Below are 22,110 nucleotides of genomic sequence, written 5' to 3' on the forward strand. Positions count from 1 at the left end.
TGTCCCCGGCACACGGCAGATCTGGGACCACCTGCTCAGTCTCTCCCCCGATACCCTCCAGGCTCCCAGGCCAGCATTCAGGGGCCCCACCTACTCCTCACCTCATTTCCCACACCAAACACCCTGCACAGGCTAGAGGCTCTGGCCATGCATAGGAGAACCAGTACCCTCACCAGGCACCCATGGGCTTGGAGATGCCCACCACCACCTCCTTCACCAGCCAATCCTCTCCCCCTGCCCGGCCTAGATCCAGCTTCCTCTTTAAAGACTACCCTGACCCAGCTTAAACTGGTGGTCTCTACTGGGGGCCTTAGTGCTTCAGCTCTCACAAGTGTCAGGGACTACCTCCTGCCGGCCGGGGGCCTCCTGTGCAGGGATGGGGGCCCATCCTGCTCTGTGCCCAAGCCCAACATGGGGCTGGGAACAAGGCACAGGAAAGAATGCAGGTGGGCACCCAAGCACACAACCTGCTCTTACACCCCACTGGCCTCTAGACAGACGGAGAGCCTTCCTTCTGCCCACCTCCTGACCTGCTCCACAACCACCAGCCCAGCCCCTGAAGAGTCAGACCTTCACCCCTCAGCCCAGCAGGACCAGCCTGCTCACAGGACCTCCCTCCGGCTAGCACGCCCAGGAGCCGTTCTCTTACCCCACCACGTAGACCATGACCCCCAGCTGCAGCAACCTCTGCAAGGCGCCCACCCGCCAGTTCCGGGTCCTCACATACTTTTCCGTTTTGTAATCCAGAAGCCCCCAGCCCACCACGGCCCCTGGGGAGACCATGCTCCCAGATCCTGCCGGCGGCTGGGGCGCGTGAGTCAGCACAGCAGCTGCAGCCACAGCTGAACGGGAGGTAAAGCAAGAAGCAGGCGCCAAGCCGGGCCAGGCCAGCAGCTATTAAAGGGACACTCAGGACGGGATTCAGCCTCCACCTCCCAGGCCCAACCCCCAGTTGCCCTGGGCCTCCCATCCGCTTCAGACTCCCTCTGCTGGGCCCCAGACACACAGAGAGGAGCAGTCTCTGTCCACTGCCCTCTGGCCTCACCTCCTTGGGGTGATGACAGGTGGGATAGGTATTGTGAGAGGGCGGCATGGGCCAGCAGGAGCCCAGAGGAAGACAAGGAAAGCTTGCGGAAGAAGCAACCTCTGAACTGACACTTGCAGATCTTAAGTTCAACAAGCAGCATTGGGGAGGAATGTTCTCGGTGGAGGGAGCAACATATGCGACGCTAAAGCGTGTGAGAGCTGGGACCCACAGAATGGGAGCGAGACCCTGGCTCCAGAGAGGAGGTGGCCAGGCCCTGTAAGGTCCCCCAGCCTCCTCTGTGACGCCCCCGAGGAGCTGCCCCACCCCCAGTCTCTGGAGTGGAAAGGGGGCGATGCTGGAGCCGCCTAGGGCGACGGGAAGACAAGCCCGCCACGCGCCAATTGGTCCTAGCTGCGAGCGGGTCAAGGTCAGCCCGGGGCCGCAGCGTTGTCCGCAGCAACCAACAACTCGGGGTCGCCTGGGCAACTGCCGCCCGGGAGGCTCTCTATTGGCTGCAGCGGGCGCCTGTTCGCCATGCATCGCGTCCGATAGGTCGATGCACCGGAGGGTCCGCCCACATCCCCTGGCCGCGCTCCCGACGCAGCCCTCGCAGTCCTGGCCTCGGTGTCCGCGAGTGCAAAGTGGAAGTAACCATGAGGGGTCCCTGCGAGGGGCCTGGAGAGAAGGAAGAGCTGGAGGAAGGGGCGGCGGCGGCCGCTGGGCGTCCTGCAGGGGTCCCGGAGGCCCAGAAGGGTTCGGACGCGGATTCGAACTCCGACCAGGAGAAAGAAGGTGCCTACGGGTCGGGGGGCAGGCTGGGGCCAAGTAGGCAGGGGACCCTGTCCAGCAGGAGCGCATCCCTCCGTGGACACCTTCGGGGCAGCCGGCGGCCGCTCCAGCCCTGTGCCATCTCCGTAATGTTCCTGGAGGCATCAGGAGTTCCATGATTAGAACAGGCTTCCAGAATGATGTTAAGATGCAAAAATCCTGCCAAACAGTCTAAGAAGGGCTGTCCCACCCTGACATGGGATCAGGGCTGGGTTTTCCCAACCCTCAGGAGAAACTAAAGTAATGGATGTATAGAACTTAGAATTGCTTCAGCTTCCTTCCCCATAAAATGTTCATAAAGCGTATGTGGTCTGCAATCCAGAGGAAGACACAGCATGCACTTTGGTGTCAGACAGGCAGGGTAGGGCCAGGATCAGCTGCTACAAGCTGCATGACTTTGGGGAAAGGATTTGCATTCTCTGAGCCTCAATGTCCTTGTCTGTATGTGGGGGCAACAGTCCCTACTAGCAGGAGGAAATGCCTCTAGGAGGAAAACAAGGCTGCGTAGTGATGGAGGCAGGGGAGGGGTCCACATCTATCCCTGTCTCCTATCAGGCACCCATAAGCTTGGAGAACTGGGCAAGGACACCCTCTACCTGAGGTCTTGCTGGGCCCACAGCGTCGTGCCTGCTTCCTGCTTTCTGCGCCAAGGGAGCACCCCAGAGCTCAACCTGCAGCACTGTGGCCTGGGGCCCCAGCTACCCCTGGAGGGATCCTGGGGCCAGGCTTGGAGGGCAAGGACCTGGGAGCAGCAGCCATGGGTGTGGTCCCTTCCTGAGCCCATCCACACACTCCCCGGCCTTGCTCTGTACCAGGCATGTCCCATCCCCCACAATGGGTGACAGGTGGGATCGGGGCTATGACAAAGTTCAGTACAAGGGCTGGGGAGCCTGCAAGCAGCCCATAACTTGCTGGAGAGTCAGCGAAGCTCCTGGGTGGAGCCTAGAAGGAGAAGCAGGTGTCCCTGGGCCTGTGGAAAGGGGAGGTCCTTCCAGCTGGAGGGTACTGAGTGGGCTGAGCCCTGCAAACAGAGCCTGGGTACTGGCTAGCTATCTGGGGCCCTCAGCTCTGGAAAGGGCTCAGGCCCCTCTCTGCCCCAGGCTGCCCAGGCTCTGGCTTCTGTGTTGACCTCCAATCCCTACATCAAGCGGCTGGAACTTCAGGACAGTGGGCTCTGTGGGGCCGGCACAGAGGCCCTGGCAGGTGCTCTGCGCAAAAGCAGTATCTGTGGTAGGTGCCGTGCCTGGGACAGGGGGGCAGGCTACCCCCACACCGGGCCTTGTCACCCCCCGACCTGCCGGTGTTGCTGGGGGCAGAGCCTCATCACAGGGTGGGGAGGGTGGGGTGGAGTTAGACCCTCTGTGGTGCACCCAGCGCTGGGCCCCTCCTCTACCCTCTTCTGCTAGCCAGCACCCCTGCATACGTCATCCTCCCAGTGCCTGAAGGCAGGTGGGAGAGTGCGGCACAGAGGGTCAGGGGCCGGGCAGTGCGGGAGGCAGGGTGCTGGAGTTTGTCAGGGCTGGATTCAAATGCCGCCTCTGCAGCAGGGTGACCCTGGGCAAGGAGCCAACCTTGCTGAGCCTCAGTTTCCAATCTGTGAAGTGGGCCCAACAATGCCACTTAGACCTTGGGTATGTAGGAAACATATGCTCAGCGGAGTGTCTGCTCACATATGAGCTCCACACACAGCCACCTGGGCTGTCACTGCCAGTCCCCGGAAATGTGGCAGTGGGGGCTTCTGTGGGTGGGCTGTGTTATGCCACACACAAATCATCAGCGGGCTGGCTGCATCTACATCGCAGACGTCCTCCACAGCCCCACAAAGTAGGTGGTTTTAGCCTCTTGACAAAACTCGTGGAGACATGGAGTGGGGGTTGAGGTCTGGGAAGCTGCCTGGGGCCGGAGGGGACCCAGCTGATGGGTGGCAGACTCACCATCCACCCCTGGACAGTCTGACTGCAAGGCCCCTCCTGCTGTGTCAGGCCTGGAAGGTGTGCGGGAGGGAGGAGGGTGATGCCTGGCTTTGGATCCCACCAGTAAGGAGTGGTGCTGGCCCCCAGATGTGGACCTGTCGGAGAACCAGCTGGGAGCGGTGGGATCCTGGGCTGTCTGTGCCGCCCTGGCGGTGAACCCGGCTGTGCAGAAGGCACAGCTGGCAGGGAATGGCCTGGAGGAGCAGGTGGCCCAGTACCTTGCTGAACTCCTGCTGGCCCACACAGGCCTGAAACCCCTGGACCTGAGCTATAACCAGCTGAATGACCAAGCAGGTAACATCCTGCCACTGGCCAGGGAGACCATGGTGGCACTCATGACCATCTTCCTGGGGCAGGGTGGGTGGAGTAGGCAGGACCACTCTGAGCATCCATGCTGTGGATCCTGCTCCCCCCCCCATCCCCGTACAGAACTCTCGGCCCATTCCCCGAATGTCTTACTGCCCACCACTGCATATGCTGGGTGCTGACAGCCACTAGGGATCCAGCCATGAAGTATACTAAGTCCCTGCCCTCAAGGAACACACATTAACAAGATAACTCTCCATAATTATTGTGTTACAAAAGAAACAAACAGGGCTTGATTCTAGAGACGAATGTGGAGCCCCTCCCCGCTTTAGAGAGCTGACCACTCGGGAGGACTCTGTAAGGAGGAGATGTTTAAGCTGAAATGTGCAATGGGGGAGGAATCAGACATGGCAAGACCAGAGGGAGAGTATTTCAAGATGAGGAACTATTTCCCAGGCACACAGACACCAGTGTGACTGGGCTACTATGCCAGGAGAGAGGGTCCAGCTGTGGGATGGAGAGACAGCAGGGCCGCAGAACTACAAATCATGGCAAAAGGCATGAGGATTTCATTCCGAGTGCTGTGGAAGACATCAGTGGGATTCCTTGATCTTACCACTTTTGTTTATGCCCCAGGGCCTTTGCATGGGCTGGCTGCTTTGCCAGGAACATGCAGTTCTACCTGCCTGTCCTCAACCACCCCAATTGATTTTAAGAATCACCTGGGACCCTGGGTTAGGAATACAGATTCCGTGGCCCTGGGCCTCCTGAACCTCTGTATCCTCTTGGGGGAGATGTGGGTGCATCTGCATTTTAACAGGAGCCCCAGGAGATTTGTCTGATCCAGAAAGTTCAGGGATCACTGTTCTGACTGCTTAGTGTGAGTGGGGGTGGCGCCAGCCTTGGCTTGGGCGAATCAGCCCTAGAGTTTAACCGCCAGAGAGACAGTCTGCCTTCTAAGAAAACTGTTGTGAAATCAGTGAAATTAAAAGAGAAACTCTCAGGCTTCCCTGGTGGTGCAGTGGTTGAGAGTCCGCCTGCCGATGCAGGAGACATGGGTTCATGCCCCGGTCCGGGAAGATCCCACATGCCGCGGAGCGGCTGGGCCTGTGAGCCATGGCCGCTGAGCCTGCACGTCCGGAGCCTGTGCTCCGCGATGGGAGAGGCCACAGCAGTGAGAGGCCTGCGTACTGCAAAAAAAAAAAAAAAGAGAAACTCTCCCTGGTGGTTCAGTGGTTAAGAATCCGCATGCCAATGCAGGGGACACGGGTTTGAGCCCTGGTCCAGGAAGATCCCACGTGCCGCGGAGCAACTAAGCCCGTGTGCCACAACTACTGAGCCCACTTGCCACAACTACTGAAGCCCACGTGCCTAGAGCCCGTGCTCTGCAACAAGAGAAGCCACCGCAATGAGAAGCCTGCGCACTGCAAGGAAGAGTAGCCCCCACTCGCCACAACTACAGAAAGTCTGCATGAAGCAACGAAGACCCAACACAGCCACAAAAAAAAAAAAAAAAAGGTAACTATAAAAACATTAGTTCAAAAAAAAAAAAGAGAAGCTCATTTAAGACTTTCAACAAACTAAGGGTAGGCGTCCCTCTGGGCCTGCACGGTCAGAGCGTTAGCACAGGAGAGGCAGTGAGGATGGAGGGGCTGGAAGGCAAGGCCCCACAAAGGCTGCACAGCAGGGATGGGCTGTTTCCCCAAGTGGAGATCTGTGGGTGGGACAGACTCCCTTAGGGGTCTCAGTCTCCCCACCTGACCCAAGGCAAGGGTGGCACCTACCTCATGGGTTGGCTGCAGGGGTCATGAAGAACAAGCATTGGAACTACAGGAGGCCGATTCATGCGTATAGAACTTTCTCACCCTCCAGCTCTTCAGCAGTGGCGGACCACCGCCCTCCTCTCCCAGCCCTGGAGTGTCTGAGGAAGAGCAATGTACATGTCTGAGAACCTGCGGGTGTCATATCCAGGGCTGGATGCAGGGTGTGAGCCCCCTTCTCTGGGAGGTTCCCTGGGAGGCAGCCCAGGGAGTCCTCACTGTCCTGCAGGGAGCTCTCCTAGGTGCTAACACTTATGTGGAACTGGCGGCTGAGCCCTCTGCTCTGGGCATTTCTTCAAACCAGCCTGTGCTGGGTGCCGGCACCATGGACAGGGCTCAGATTCAGATCCCTCGAGGGGCTCCCAGGTGTGTGGGAGAGACGGGCCAGGCAGAGAGGTCTAACAGCCAGAGCCTGGAAGGATGGAAGCACAGTGGACATGGGGTCCACAGTGGCCCGGCCCAGCCTGGCGGAACAGGCAAGGCTTCCTGGGTGAGGATGAGGAGCTCTTATCCAGGTGAAGAAAGGGATCAGCAGGTCCACACAGGGGGCAGCTGGAGGCTGAGAACTGGGACCAGGTCAGACCAGCTAAGTGTTGACAGAGTGGAAAGCAGGGTGGGTGGGTAGGACTTCTGCCCATTTTATGTGTAAAATATCTCTCAGCTTTCTTACCCACCCAGCCCTGCTCTTTCCTTTTCTACACCACTGCCTCCTCACTGCCACAGCTGTGCTGGCCCTGTCACCTCTTGTGTAGACAGTGGCACAAGTCATCCAACTGGTCCCCTGGCCTCTTGTCTCCGCCCCCTCCCACCCACCTTCTCACTTCTTAACGCATCTCTCGAGTGCCCGTCACTCCCACCTTCCTCCACTGGCTTGCCTGGCCAGCCCAGCGCCAGGCCAGTGTGCATTTCCACAAGCACATCCGCTCCTCCCCAGATCCACTCTCCACGGTGCCTGCCCACGTGCACAGTGTGTCCCTCAATCTTCAAGGTTCTCTCTGCTTTCTTGACCCCCTAGGCAGGGTTGGCCCCCACTCTGTCCCCACACCTCCCTGTTGCGGTCTGTAATAGCTAACATCCCATTAACTTATATTTATAGCTTCTCCAATAAATGTGAATTCCTTGAGGGCAGGGCAGGCCCACGTGGGGTTCAACGCCCTGACGCTGGTGCGCAGCAGAGACCCCAGCCCACAGCGGGCATCGGTATCACTTTTTGAAGGAATGAACAGAGTGAATAAAAAGTCTGTCTTGGTGTTTCTGAAGGGGAGATGCTTGGACCAGCCCTGGCAGAAAACAGGACTCACTGAGCTTAACATAAGCTGGAATCACCTGCGAGGCCCAGGAACTGTAGCCTTCGCCAGGGGACTAGAGGTATGAGGTCTCGCCCAGTAAGCCCCTCCGGCCTGTCCTTTGGGGGCAGGTCTCCCAGACGCCAGCCCCCCATCTTTCGCAGCTCTTCAGAAATGAGTCTTGGATCTTTTCAGCAGAGCTCAGAGAATGTGTTTTGTTTTGTTTTGTTTTGCGGTACGCGGGCCTCTCCCTGCTCTGGCCTTTCCTGTTGCGGAGCACAGGCTCCGGACACGCAGGCCCAGCGGCCATGGCTCACGGGCCCAGCCGCTCCGCGGCATGTGGGATCCTCCCGGACCAGGGCACGAACCCGTGTCCCCTGCATCGGCAGGCAGACTCTCAACCACTGCGCCACCAGGGAAGCCCTCAAAGAATGTTTTTTCAGGTGATTTTCATTTTCCTGGCTCTACTTAAGGACGACAACGTGTGGTCTCCCTGTGCCCACTCTCATGTCACTAAGTGAGGTGTCCACAGCTGAATGTCGCACACCTTCTGAGACATCACATACAGGCGGCTGGTGGGGACACTATGCAGTCCAGTGACACATGCTCACCGCTGGGCAGATGCAGATGCTTCCCTGAGATGACAGCCTTGCGCCCTGGGATCCCAGCACACACTCTCAAACACCCTGCCTGCTCCCTTGGGTCTTGTGGTTCGTAGGCCTTGGAAGTGGGCAGCACAGGCGCCTGTGATGCTTCTGGTGGCGGCTGCCTCTGTGGGATCCTCCTCAGGGAACAGCAGCCACTGCCTTGCCCTCTGACAGGGCTGACCTGGGGTCCTGCCCCACAAGGTGACAGATCAGGCTTTGTGTCCCCAGGGCACCCACGAGCTCCCACCCTCCTCCCCATCACATTTCCCTGGGTATGTTTCATCCAATAGCCCTTCACTGGGGTGCCCTCTGGGCCCTGGGCTGCACTGTGCTTTGGGGGCCCTGCCCTTGAGAGGTCCCCACTCGGGGCAGGGGGAGCTTGATCACTGTGTCTCTGGGGCCTGCTGCCCAAGGAAGATGGCCCAGTCCTGAGGCTCATTCGCATCCACACCCACCCTCTGTGCTTGCTTCTGGTCTTTCCACTCTGCCAGTCACCATTGTCCAAGCCCCAGGGCTCTCTTCTGGAACCTCTGTGGTCTTCTGCTCTCTGTCCACGCTCTTTGCTCCTCGGGCCTCCTGGGCTCGGAGGCTGGGGACTGGCTTCCTCCACCTTCACATGTGGTCCCATGGGGTTGCTGCTTTGCGTCCGTCAAACATCTTCCCGAAGATCTTGGACATCTTGTATAATGGCTGTGGGGATCCGGGAGCCTCCGTGCTGGGGGAGGGCTCAAGACCAACAACATGTTGGAGGAGGTCTACATGAGGTGAGAGCACGGGGTGCCCCGCCCCTGCCTCCAAGCCCACGGCCACACAGGGACTGGGGCTCATCTTGCTGCTGTTTACCACTTCGTGCCCAAACCTGCCACACGCACTCATGGTGGGGCCGCAGCCACAGCCCAGCTCCATCCTTCTCACTCAAGTTCCTCCTTTGTAATTGGGACTCATAACGTGTACTGCGAGGCCAGGGGCTGGGAAGTGCAAACGCGTAAGGCATCTTCAGCAGAGCCTGGTGCGGGGGTGGGTGGGGTGTGTGCTCCACACGAGTTTTCCTCCATTTCAGGAGGAGTGGTCTTCTCTGCCCAGCACACGGCTGCTGAGGGGGCCTGCCATGGGTGGGCTGCTCCTCCAGGCCCTGGCAGGGTCCCAGGCCTCTTGGGAAAACCAGAGCGGGAGCCACAGCCCAGAGGGAACGGAAGAGGCCAGACAGGTCATGGGCTACTGCGGCTGAGTCTCACACCAGGGCTGCCAGAATGAGCTGGGCCTGCCTGCCATTGGCAGGGACATGTGCTCCATCCTGCCCACTTTTCCTCCTTATGGAAGGAGCCATGGTCAGAGGAGAGATGCTGAAATTCAAGGTCAAGCTGGGGTCTAAGTTAGAGGGACATGGGGCTGACTGTGGAGACAGAGTGGCCGGGAGCAGTGCTGAGGCCTGGAGTTTGTGCCCATCAGGAGTAGGAAGAGGTGGGGAGGGAGCTGGGTGGCTGTCATGGGGATAGGAACGGGGTGCCAGCTGGGGCAGGATGCGTGGGAGCACCTGCTGAGTGCTGAGGGCCAGGGAGCAGCAGCTGGTGCAGGAGGTGGGGGGAATAACACTCTAGGTGTGTTTGCTGGGCAATCTTGAACACCAAAGCCTCTGATGAAGCTTTTACACACTGACCTGCCCAGGGCCCCTGGCGTGTTCATGAAGCTGGACCTGGGGGCTGCACCAGCAGCTCCAGCCAAGACCCTGGGGGCAACCTGGCTCTGCACAGTTGTTTGCAAGGCAGTACCATGCACATGCCTTTCTGTTGCAGCAACAACCGCATCTCTGCAGTGGGAGCCCTGAGCCTGGGCCTGCAGGTCAACCAGACACTGAGGATTCCTGCTGTGAGTGCTAGCCTGATGGGGAAGGCCCCGGCACAGACCTGCCTGTGCCTGTCCACACAGACCCTTCCCCCACTACATCTCCTCACCCCAGTGGCAGTGGGTACATGGGTCCCAGAGCCCAGGTGGGGTAGGGGGCCCCCTGGCTTCCTCATGTGACCACTTCTTCCCCTTATCATTCACTCACCCATCTCTGGCTTGACCCAAGAACTCCTTCAGACTCCTCCCCCTCCATCCTTCCCTCTCAGCTGCCCCTCCCCCTCAGCCCACTGGAGTTGTGCTCTGCTGAAGATGGCCAGGGCCACCTGGCTTCCCCTCACCTTACCCTGCTCTTCCCCTGGCCTTGCTGGAACCCAGGGGCCATCCAGGTATTCTGTCTCCAGTGGGGAGTGTGTGGCTGATCACTGAGAGCAGAGAACAGAGAAGGGAGGGAGGAGTAGGCCCACAAAGACCACTGTACCAGCAGCTCTGGGGGCATCCAGCCCTGCATGGCCCTCAGCTGGCACAGGAGCCCCCAGCAGCACCCCCTTCCCCAGCCTGAGGCTCACTCCTCTCCTAGCTCCGGCTGAAACCCAGACCTCTCTCTAAGCTCTGGGTCCCCATTTCCAGCCACCTGCTGGACCATCCCCCAGATGGGAATAGGCACGTTGGATTCTGGGAGTCGAACCTGAACGTGTCGTCCCCCTGAAGGGCTGCCTCTAGGTGGGGGTTCCTTCCCACTGAGTCAGAAGCTGGGGGCTCGGCACAGACCTGCCTGGGGTCCAGTGCTGAACCCTCCCTTTCCACATCTTCCCTCCATCTCACCTTCTGAAGAACAGTGTGGGGAGGTGGGGGGAACGGGGCTGCCTGCTTCTCCTTCTCACCTCCTCCTGTTCACTGTCTTGGCCCTTCCTTCCCACCTGCTTCCAGGTGATCTTTCTACACCAGAAACATGCCCCTGCTTTAAATCTGTTGGGCACTCCCCTCTGGACAAATCCAAGCTTAGCGTGTCATTCACAGCATGTGGGCTCTGGGCTCTGCCAGCAGACCCCCCACCCCCCACCTTGAGGCACATCATTCTCAGCCCAAGCTGCTTGCAATTCTCCTACCACACAGTGCAATTTCTCAGCCCTGCTTTGATCCTGAAGCTCTTCTTACTGAAATGCCCAGCTCCACCCACCACACCTGTAAAGCTCAGCTCAGGGGTTTTATCCCCTGCCCACCCTTTACTTCCCAGGGAGGGTTGGTGCACCCGGTCTCATGGCACTCTTCACATTATACTTTTATTCTTCCTTTCCTCTCCTCCCTGTACCGGTGAGCTCTTTAAGGGCGGGGTGTGTCTTGTGTGTCTATGTCTTTGGCTCCCAGCACAGAGTGGGTGAAGGGTGGGGGCTCAGTCAGTGTCCACTCCCTTCCTTTCTTCCCTGACTCCAGTCTCACCAAGGGCATCATGTCTGAGGGAGGTGCCTTCTGAGCTGAGGGAGCGGGGCCGCCCAGGGCCACATCAACAAAGATGAGGGACCCCTCCCGCCTCCCTGGGCTCATCGTCTCTCACCTGTGTGTGTGTTTCTCAGGTGTCCAGGAATCCCATGCGAAGTGAAGGCTGCTTTGGTGTTCTCAGGTCTGTCCAGGCTAATCCACTGTCTGCCCTAGAGCTGCTGGATTTTTCTGTAAGAACTTCTCATAAAACTCATCTCGGATCCTCCCAACAGCCCTAGGAGGTATAATTTTCCCCATTTTAGAGGAAAAAAAGTGGGGATTAGAGAAAGAGTGCCCAGGGCAGATACATGGTGTGGCCACATCCAAGTTCAACCTGGGTCATGCCGCCACTCGGACTTGCCTCCCACCCCCGTGTGGGGTATCACGGTGGTCTCACCTCAGACCCGCCTGGGTTCTTCATTGGCCGAGAGAGAATAGGTGGCTTAGGGGGCACAACGCTCACTGCTCACCAATGTTTGGATTTGCAGGTTCAGCTCTTGCAAGGTGGCCCCTCTCCCTGTCCAGTACTGGCTGCAGGTGCTGGAAGATTCACTTGGGGAACTGCACAGGAGATGAGAACCCCTTTTCACTCAATTTTGCCTTTTTAATATAGAAAAAATGTCACTCTTTTCTAAGGTGGTTAAACATTAAGGAGAGAATCCCCAAATACAAATTATGAAAAGAGTCTAGTCACAAATCACTGCTTATTCTACCTCTGATTTTTTTCAACCCAGGCCTGAGTCAAAGCCTTTCCAGAGATGTGTTTACAGCTTCAATCCTTCAGGCTTGGGACAACTAATGCCCTAATAAGCTTCTTTGATACCTTGGGTACATAAGTAAAACAGTCAAGTTCTCAGAAAGTGATAACGCACAGCCTTGTAATGGGTTTCTCCTCAGGATATCCATGTGAACAGAGAGTTTGATGACCTCACCAGCTCAGTGAAGGTCATTCTTCCAGGGCTTTACATAAAGCTGCCCACAGAGTGGAGTACAAAAAAGAATTCCTGCCCGTCTTCAGACCGTCTCAATGACTATGTTGTATGGTTTCTTCATCTCTCCCATTGGCCACTTCAACTTTGAGATGCCTTTCAACACATGAGTCTGCACCAAGTCCCCAGGTCAACTGGGTGGCAAGTCCTACAGAGCCGGCCTTCATAGTGACTCAGACACTGGTACTAATCGGGGCCTTCCTTTGCTCTCACTCATTCGTGTAACACGAACTTGTATTATATGTTGCACACTGAGCTGGGCATGGGGTCAAAGATGCCCAAACAAGACCCTGCCCTGGAGACCTTTGGACACAATTAAAATATAAGGTGGTCTGCAACTGGCATTCTCAAAGTCAACTTGGGAGAAGGCAAATGGACACAGCTTTTTTGGAAGGCAATTCATCATCATGCACCAAGAGCCTTAAAATTGCCTGTCCTGCGATCCAAAGTTCTGACTAATCTGCTCCACAGAAATCACCAGAGATGCATGGAAAACCGGATGCCCAAAGATGCACATGCAAATGCTGTTTATGATATGAAAATTGAAAATAATCTAAATGCCCAATAACAGGGGATTGGTTTACTACAATTTGGAATTCTGTAAACATTAAAAGTCAAGTGTTCGAAGAACATTTAACAGTTTGTGAAAATGCACATGATTGATGTTAAGTGAGAAAATCAGGATAAAAAAATCACATGGTTTGTCTGGCAGCTCCTCAAAAGGTTAAACATGGAGTTGACCATATGACCCAGCAATTCCACTTCTAGAGAAATGAAAACACACAAAACATCTGAACCATCTGAACACAGATGTTCATAGCAGCATTGCTCATAATATTCACAAAATGCAAATACCCACCAACTGATGAGTGGATAAACAAAATGTGGTATACCTATACAATGGAGTATTATTTGGCAATAAAAAGGGATGAAATCTGGGGTGATGGAAGTGTTCTAAAATTGATTAAGGTAATGGTTGCACAACTCCATTGACATACTAAAAGTATTTGAATTGTATACTTTAAACACGTGAATGGTATGGTATATGAACTGTGGCTCATAAAGTTGTTTAAGAGAAAAAGGAATGAGGGACTTCCCTGGCGGTCCAGTAGTTAAGACTCCAAGCTCCCAATGTAGGGGGCCCAGGTTCGATCCCTGGTTGGGGAACTAAAATCCTACATGCCGCATGGTGCCACCTGAAAAAAAAAAAAAAAAAAAGAGAGAGAGAAAAAGTAATGAAGTCCTGACACATGTAACAACATGGTTGAACCTTGGAAACATTACCCGGAAACATTACCCTAAGTGAAAGAAGTTAATCATAAAAGACCATATACTGTACTTCATTCATATGAAACGTCCAGAATAGACAAATATACAGAGACAGAAAGAAAATGATAGGTTGCCTAGGGCTGGGAGAGGGGAGGAACTGGGGACTGACAGCTAAAGGGTATGGGTTTCTTTGGGGGATAAAAATGTTCTAAAACTGATAGTGGTGGTGGTTGCACAACTCTGTGAATATACAAAAAAACCATTGAATTGTGTACCACTTTAAATGGGTGATGTCTGATATGTGGATTATATCTCAGGAAATCTATTAGTAAATAAATAAATACATAAAATCATGTTGTTTGGCCCAAGTTGTATGGATAACAAATGTATACATGTATATACTAGCAGGAAAAACAAACAAAACAACCCTGGTATTAACAATGTTTGTCTCTAGGTTGTGGCTTTATAGATTTTATTTCCTTTCTGTTTTTCTGCATGTTCCACACTTTCTACTCTATAAATGTGTGTTACTTTAACAATCAGAAAAATTAATTGTACTTAAGAAATGGCGGGTGGCACAAGCTACAAGTCAGCTGCGCGCGCTATGGCCTGAAGGAGGGCACCCCCATCCCCAGGACGAGGCCCTAACGCCCTGAGACTGTGTTCGGAGCCGGGAGGTGACTGAAGGTAAAGGCCCCCGATCCCGCGGGATAAGCGCCCCTGAAGCCCGTTCTCCCCGCCCCACGCGGGGCCACTCCGGACAGCGACCCTCAGGCCTCCAGAGCGGTGAGACAATCTCGCGGTTTGAGCACGGGGGCGGCGGGACCGGACCAGAGGCGGCGGGACCCTCTCCTGCTTCCCCGGAAGACTCTGCCTTACTCCAGCCTGTCGTTACGCGACTGCCCGCGCCCTCAAGATAGGACACCGAGCGCTGCCCAGCCCGGCACCTCCCTCCCCTCCCCGCCCCGCCCTGCGGGCTCCCTGCGGCGGCCCCCTCAGCGGCGGCCCCCCCCCGCCCACCAGCGGACAACAGCCAGGTTCGGCTGCGTAGACACGGTTAGGCCTCCTCGAAGCCGCCTAGCTGGCGTAGACAGAACAGGAAACCGAACACCACTCCCACCTGAAGGCCAAGATCTCGCGGGAACACCCACCTGCGCTCATCCTTCGGCGTCCCCGCAGCCTTCCCGCCAAATCCACGTCCAATCAGAACGCGCCACACTCTGGGAGTCGCGTGCTAACCAATAGGAAGCGGGATTCCAGACCTTGGCCCGCCCCATGGTGCTCCAGACCAATGGGCGTTGGCGGCGCGCGTCCTAGGAGCGCGCGGCGCGGCAGCAGCAGTTGGGCGGCTGCAGCTGTTGAGATCGGAGTGCGGTGGTGGTGCTCACCATGGTACAGCCGGGCGGGCGGGAGGCCTGGAGGCCGTGTCCCGGGCAGATGGGTGGGGGCCGGGTCTGAAAGGATGCCCGAAGAGCCTCGTGTGGGCGTCCGCTCCCCGATCGCGCGGCCAGAGCAGAGGCTGAAAAGGAGAAACTGCGAAGGCGGCGTTCTCGGCCGTGGAGCCACAGTTCCCACGAGTAACAACGTCCGAGTCCGAGAGCCGCGGCAGTCAGCTCGCCTCGGCACGTTGTCTCTGGGCTTAGGGGAGGCGGGCAGTCCAGGCTGCAGTGGTCGGGCTGCCCGGTGCATGGACAGTGGGCACAGCGGGCAGGGCCGGCCTCCGGGGGTGGCGGGGGGCCGTGCTGGGGAAGGAGGTCATCTGCTGAGAAGGGGACACAGGACTTGGTCTGGAGGAACTTTCAGAGAGGAAATAGAGCCGAGTACAGAAATATAAACAAACTTCAGCAATCCAGGCAAGGTCGGCAGTGCGCTCGCTTTCTGTTGACAGCGAGGAATGACATCCCCGAGCACTGCAATTCCTTTCACTGTTAGACAGTCAGATGGACGTGGCCTTACAAACCACGGAGCTCCCCAGCCGCATTTTGTAAATGAAGACATTGGGGTATTTCTTCGGATCACAGAGCTGGCTCTGATCACACTGGGGCTGAGAGAGTAGAAGGACACAACAGGCATCCTGTGAAATACAGTGGATCTGGATTCAAAGCGAATAGTGTGCATTTGAAAATGGTGCGGTTGGGCTTCCCTGTTGGCGCAGTGGTTGAGAGTCCGCCTGCCGATGCAGGGGACGCAGGTTTGTGCCCCGGTCCGGGAGGATCCCGCATGCAGCGGGGCGGCTGGGCCCGTGGGCCGTGGCCGCTGGGGCTGCGCGTCTGGAGCCTGTGCTCCGCAACGGGAGAGGCCACGGCGATGAGAGGCCCGCGTACGGAAAAAAAAAAAAAAAAAAACCCAGAAAATGGTGCGGTTGGGTGGATTTCAAAGGACTTCCGGGGTGCCGATGGAGTCCTCTGGGGGAGTGATTTCGTTGTCATTGGAGATCTTTCCCAAACCGAATGCTTCCCTCTGGGATGATGTTCGGGGATTGCTGCATCAAACTGGTCTCTCCTGCTCTGAGATTTGGTGCTTGTATAATAGAAAACAGGACTTCAAGTTCTGAGGACTGTATGTAAGTCAGAATTTAGTGTGGGTGGCACACCTCAAATTTCATGTGATCACCTCTGTGTATTTGTAAGGATGATGTGTCTAAAATCAGACATGTGATTAGGGACTAGAGTTAAATTCCCGGCAGGAAAGAAACGGTACATTCAAAACAGATACTCACAGGACAGTCTTTAAGAAGATACTATTTATAAAGATACGCGCAGGGTTTAAGGAAACCACCAAAGGACAGTGCAATATCCCAGCACTTGTGCCATCTGGGAGCCATTAACTCCTAGGCTGGAAGAGGTGAGGGGATGGAGTGCTTATGAGAAGCTCAGAGGGTAGGTTTATGACAAGCGCTGACTGCTGACACTCTGTGCCCTTGTACAGGAACTCAAGCGACCCAAGGCAGCCCGGCAGGGAGGGAGCCAGGGTCAAGCACCCCGACCACACCTTCCTCTAACCTCCAGCTCTTGCTGGTGCCTGACATTGGCTAAAGCAACCAAAAGCCAGGGGGCACAGTCCACATGGGTCAGCCTCCTTGAGCACAGAGCTGGACAGAGAACAGAGGCTAGACTTAGAGGGGCAGATGAAACACACACAGTGACCACCCATGCTTGGGCCATGGTGGCCTCTGTCCCAGTCCACTTTTCCTTTCCCAACTCAATTACCACTTAACCTTATCATTTGGTCAGAACACAATAAAAACTGCTATATTCTTCAGAGAATTACTGTGACTAGCCATAACATGGAGTTTATTATTGAAATACGGCTTGCAAAATTTTAAATAACCGAATTTTTGTATAGTAGCAAACACTTAGGTTCTGGGGCTAATTCTGGCATTCACTATCAGCTAGAGTGGTTCAGGGCAAGCCAGTTTTCACAGGGATAAAAGGGTCACATAAGCCTCCTGGAAAAGAAAATAGGGAATGAGAAAGCCCCAGACACTCTGAAGCACATACAAACATTTAATTATATTTTGCCTGCCACACAGTAATGGCTGCCTTCAAGACAAGGGGCCTCACATGTATATTCTGGTTCCCAGCGTGAGTGCATCTCTATCCACGTGGGGCAGGCGGGGGTCCAGATCGGCAATGCCTGCTGGGAGCTCTACTGCCTTGAACATGGAATTCAGCCCGACGGCCAGATGCCAAGCGACAAAACCATCGGCGGTGGGGATGACTCGTTCAACACGTTCTTCAGTGAGACTGGGGCTGGCAAGCATGTGCCCAGAGCCGTGTTCGTGGACCTGGAGCCCACCGTGGTCGGTAGGTACCCTTAGACTTAGAAGGGGAAGCACAGAACCTTTGCTGGGTTCCTCCAGATCAGAAGCCCGAGGTAGTTTCCAAGGGGAGCTGCCAGGAGAGAGCACCTTTCAGTGGCGGCCACCCAGGAGAGAACAGAATGTCACCTTGGAGCCCGTGAAACCCAGGCCACAGAGGGCGCCCGGCAAAAGTCACGCTGATGTCTAGTATGTCAGGGCCATTTCAGCAACACCCCGGGTGTAGCTGTGGGTGTGAACAAAACATGCACGCGCAGAACCGCCTGTGCGGTGTGAGCATTCCCTCGCTTTTGGGAACTGGCCACGCTGGCATTTGTTCCTCGGGTTGACTGGACCTTCCCGGAGCCATAAACAGCAGATGAGGCATGTGTATCACACGGAGACCTTTTCTGTGAGACGCTGACGCTGCTGGCCTGCGAGGCACAGCACGTGCCTGTAGAATTGAAGGTTTCCCCGGACCTGGCCATCCCGGTGAGTCAGCGACCGTCCTTAGAGTCTCGGGCACGCTGTCCTCTCTGCAGATGAAGTGCGCACGGGGACCTACAGGCAGCTCTTCCACCCGGAGCAGCTGATCACCGGGAAGGAGGACGCGGCCAATAACTACGCCAGAGGCCATTACACCATCGGCAAGGAGATCGTCGATCTGGTCCTGGACCGGATCCGCAAACTGGTGAGAAGGGCCCTGGGAAGGCCTCCTGGACAGGAGGGGAGGCCCGGGATCTCCCCGGGACATCACTTTGGCAAAACCCAGCAGAACCATGAGTGCAGGGTCTTCCTTTCCGGTGTGGCCGCAGTGCGTCCACGTCTGTAACTGCTAAGTGTGATGCGTGTTCCCTGTGGATGGGTTGAACCCGTATTGTGAACCTGCAGAGGAAGAGTGTGCCGTGACCGGGGCCTGTGGGGGCCCGTGGGGGTGGTGGCACGGCTCATGCGGGCGTGGCCTCACGGCCTCTGCTCTCCCGCAGGCGGACCTGTGCACGGGCCTGCAGGGCTTCCTCATCTTCCACAGCTTCGGGGGCGGCACCGGCTCGGGCTTTGCGTCTCTGCTCATGGAGCGGCTCTCGGTGGACTACGGCAAGAAGTCCAAGCTGGAGTTCGCCATCTACCCGGCCCCCCAGGTGTCTACAGCTGTGGTGGAGCCCTACAACTCCATCCTGACCACGCACACGACCCTGGAGCACTCGGACTGTGCCTTCATGGTGGACAACGAGGCCATCTATGACATCTGCCGGCGCAACCTGGACATCGAGCGGCCCACGTACACCAACCTTAACCGTCTGATCGGGCAGATCGTGTCCTCCATCACGGCCTCCCTGCGCTTTGACGGCGCCCTCAACGTGGACCTGACGGAGTTCCAGACCAACCTGGTGCCCTACCCCCGCATCCACTTCCCCCTGGCCACGTACGCCCCAGTCATCTCGGCCGAGAAGGCCTACCATGAGCAGCTGTCCGTGGCCGAGATCACCAACGCCTGCTTCGAGCCGGCCAACCAGATGGTCAAGTGTGACCCTCGCCACGGCAAGTACATGGCCTGCTGCATGCTGTACAGGGGGGACGTGGTCCCCAAAGATGTCAATGCGGCCATCGCCACCATCAAGACCAAGCGCACCATCCAGTTTGTGGACTGGTGCCCGACTGGGTTCAAGGTAGGCTGGGCGGTAGCGCGTGTTTATCTTCCGCCTGCGGCAGATCCTGGGACGGGGTGCTGCCCCTTTGTGGAGGGTACCCTGTTCCAGGGCAGCTGCACTGCAGGGAGAACAAGTTTAGTAATTAATTTGCTAGGTGCCTTGATCTTTAGCAAGGACTTTACGTACCCTTATTTCTTACAACCAACCTGTAACACTCATGGGCTACTACTACTACTATCTTACAGTTTAGAGACTGAGGCTGAGACAGCTTTTAGTATCTAACAGCCTCAGGGGCAGCGAGCAATGGAGGGAGCTTTCAGGGACGTCTGACTGCAGCATGTCTGTCCTCCACATTTTCCCACTCTTGCTCAAGAAGCCTGTCAGGGTCTATGGTATCATTTTGTATTAGAAATCATGGTTTTTAGATTTCACATTACTTCAGTCACCAGTTGTCGCTGCATTTTAGGTAACATTTATGTTTTTGTAGACAGAATTTTAAATTCATTATGCAGTGTTTTCTGTGGGGCCAAGGGTGGTTCACTGCTGTTACTCCAAACCAGACTCGGAACACTGCCTCGCACACAAAATCACACTGATAATTAGGTGGCTCTTTCAACCGTGTTTAGTGTCACGATGAAACGTCTACCCAGAGAAAAGCAACCTGTATCTGGAAGCCAAGTAACATGTTAGACCTATTGTGATCACCAGGCTAAGTGCCTCGCCACGCCTGGGATCCTTAACTCTGCCCCCTCTTCTTCATTAAACGTCCTTGTTCACAATTGATCTTCCACATTAGAAAAAGTGCTAGATTCTGCACTCGTGAGCCCTGATGAGTTCCTGAGGTGTTTTGGGGAGTTGCACGTTCCAGGGTCATTGCAGATTGAAAATGAAGAGAAATAGAAGCAATATGTGTGTCATCCTATTGCCATTTGGAAAGTCCAGAGCTTGCCTCTGACGACAGACAAGTTGTTGCACCCACCTGGCCTCTGTCAGCCCCACTTCAAGACACCCTGGCACTGACCATCTCCGAGGGTGTAAGACCGACAGATGCAAAGTGACTCACAGAAGAGTAAAGTCTATAACAGGTTTCACCAATCTGGAAATATTCATTACACCTTCCATAAGAGGTTTGCAGACCTCAGAGGTTATAGGTGGGGGTTGAAACCTTCCATTCTTGACTTCTCCTTTCAGTCACCTCACCATGACCTTCGGAAGGCAAGGACATCCAAGGCAGCCGCAGCTGGGTGGCACTTTGGGGGGTGATGTGCCCTCTGCCCAGGCTTTCCCTCCTGGCTGAGTCTCTGTGAGCCAGTGGGGAGGCCGGTCTTGTGGGGAGGTACAGGAAGTCACAGCTTCTGTCCCCACAGAGGATAGTTCTCCCTCAGATGGAGCACGTTGAATTCTCATTGCTCTAAGTTCCTTTTTGTCAGTCTGAGTGTGATTTCACCATACGTTCTTTAATAACCATTTCCTCAGGGATGCACTATTGTCAAGGAGTCTTTCCCATGTTTATGTTTAGTTTTTTCATTATAAATGTGTGTATGTGGCAAAATATTAAAATGACTTAGAAGGCTGAAAAGCTGAAGTCCTCTTCCCCTTCCAGAGCTTTGTTCCTCAAGAGATAGTCTGTGCATATTCACATTACACCTCTTGTTATACGGGTGACGTTGACAGAAAGGGGCCAGCGACATGGGCAAAGAACATTCTTTAAAGGTAGGTGACAGACTCCACTCATGCCAAAGAGAAACGGAAGCTGGCAGCACTCCCACTTGGAGGGGCTGGCTGGCCTGCCCTTAGCGCTGTGCGAGAGCACCCCTCTATCAAGTCAGAACCCCCTGTGCCCTTCCCCCTGCTCATCCCAGCTCTTCTGGAGACTGGCTGTGTCCAGCTGCTGCTGACTGCTAGCTGCTCACTAGGGCAGGGAGGGGGTCACAGCATCAGCCCTCTCCCCGTTGTTTGTCCTCCTCCAGCATGGTATTCCCTGAGCTGTCAAAGACTCTAGCTGGTGTTTAATACTCTACAGGTATTTTTAAGCATAAATCGAATTAAAGTTGCTTTTCTTTTTACCAAGTATACCTTGGACATATTTATATGCCGGGACAGATTTCTCATTCTTTTCTATGATCATACAGTGTTCTACTGTAGGGAGTGTATGATCATTTAACTAGTTTCCACAAAGGACATTTGTTTCCAGTTTTGCCATTTCAGATGGCGCTTCACAAAGTGAAAATATGAAGTCAACGGATATTAGATGTTGGCATATATTGGTACAAAACAAAGTACCAATTCCTACAGGGCATAATTTAAACTGGGTCCCCGGCCCCCGTTTTTAAAAATAACCTACAGGGCTTCCCTGGTGGTGCAGTGGTTGAGAGTCCGCCTGCCGATGCAGGGGACACGGGTTCGTGCCCCGGTCTGGGAAGATCCCACATGCCGCGGAGCGGCTGGGCCCGTGAGCCATGGCCGCTGAGCCTGCGCGTCCGGAGCCTGTGCTCCGCAACGGGAGAGGCCACAGCAGTGAGAGGCCCGCGTACCGCAAAAAACTCCACAAAAAACAACCTACCTACAATTTCTGAGGCCACAGTATAAACTTCACCATGAAAAATAAATAAATTAAATAAATAAATAAACTTCACCATGTTCCCCTTCTCTGGCAGGTGGGCATCAACTACCAGCCCCCCACGGTGGTCCCAGGGGGAGACCTGGCCAAGGTGCAGCGGGCCGTGTGCATGCTGAGCAACACCACGGCCGTCGCCGAGGCCTGGGCCCGCCTGGACCACAAGTTCGACCTCATGTACGCCAAGCGCGCCTTTGTGCACTGGTACGTGGGGGAGGGCATGGAGGAGGGCGAGTTCTCGGAGGCCCGGGAGGACCTGGCAGCGCTGGAGAAAGATTACGAAGAGGTGGGCGTGGACTCGGTGGAAGCAGAGGCCGAGGAAGGGGAAGAGTACTGAATGCGAGGGCGCGGCTATAGGCCCCCTGTCCCCGACTGTCACATTACAGATGTGTTTACCTATTAAAGTTTCTGTATTGAGCATAGTCTGCCCTGTGCTGCACTTCGACCAAATTCCCACGCCAGATACTTTCCTTTTCCAAGTGAATTTCTAGGGAAACTATGTTCCTCCCGAACAGAAAAGATGCAGCAGGTCCGTACGTGTGTCTCGCTACACAGAGCAGTCAACTGCCGCGTTACCCC

The 22,110-nt window shown here is 55.5% G+C and overlaps 3 protein-coding genes across 6 annotated transcripts in view; 2 read left to right on the forward strand and 1 right to left on the reverse strand.

Annotated features, from left to right (window-relative positions):
* Positions 1-12,213, reverse strand: part of P2RX6 (purinergic receptor P2X 6) — a 33,265-nt gene extending 21,052 nt beyond the window's left edge. For 2 of the 4 annotated variants that reach the window (XM_067699985.1, XM_067699988.1), the window contains exons 1-4: positions 11,606-12,213; positions 11,285-11,443; positions 5,919-6,055; positions 650-1,950 (exon numbers count right to left, since the gene is read on the reverse strand). In XM_067699985.1, coding sequence (XP_067556086.1) covers positions 650-783 — 134 coding nt within the window. In that variant the 5' untranslated portion in view covers positions 784-1,950; positions 5,919-6,055; positions 11,285-11,443; positions 11,606-12,213. Of the gene's footprint in view, positions 1-649; positions 1,951-5,918; positions 6,056-7,851; positions 8,077-8,342; positions 10,155-11,284; positions 11,444-11,605 lie in introns of all 4 variants that reach the window. The other 2 variants (XM_067699987.1, XM_067699986.1) reach the window with 2 other exon arrangements.
* On the forward strand, positions 1,545-12,829 carry LRRC74B (leucine rich repeat containing 74B). Its single transcript, XM_067699993.1, is given in 12 exon segments — positions 1,545-1,819; positions 2,411-2,546; positions 2,949-3,085; positions 3,916-4,122; positions 7,215-7,245; positions 7,247-7,323; positions 8,538-8,609; positions 8,612-8,651; positions 9,681-9,753; positions 11,304-11,399; positions 12,106-12,178; positions 12,181-12,829. Coding segments are annotated over 12 exon segments (1,140 nt in total). The 5' UTR covers positions 1,545-1,680; the 3' UTR covers positions 12,240-12,829.
* Positions 12,830-14,753: 1,924 nt separating this feature from the next.
* LOC137203559 (tubulin alpha-3 chain) lies at positions 14,754-21,868 on the forward strand. Its single transcript, XM_067699983.1, has 5 exons — positions 14,754-14,858; positions 17,050-17,272; positions 17,808-17,956; positions 18,252-18,932; positions 21,572-21,868. Exons 1-5 carry the CDS (start codon positions 14,856-14,858, stop codon positions 21,866-21,868), a joined length of 1,353 nt encoding a protein of 450 aa, XP_067556084.1. The 5' UTR covers positions 14,754-14,855.
* The last annotated feature ends 242 nt before the right edge of the window (positions 21,869-22,110 follow it).

The sequence above is a fragment of the Pseudorca crassidens genome, chromosome 12, assembly GCF_039906515.1.
Source record: "Pseudorca crassidens isolate mPseCra1 chromosome 12, mPseCra1.hap1, whole genome shotgun sequence".
Lineage (NCBI taxonomy): Eukaryota > Metazoa > Chordata > Mammalia > Artiodactyla > Delphinidae > Pseudorca > Pseudorca crassidens.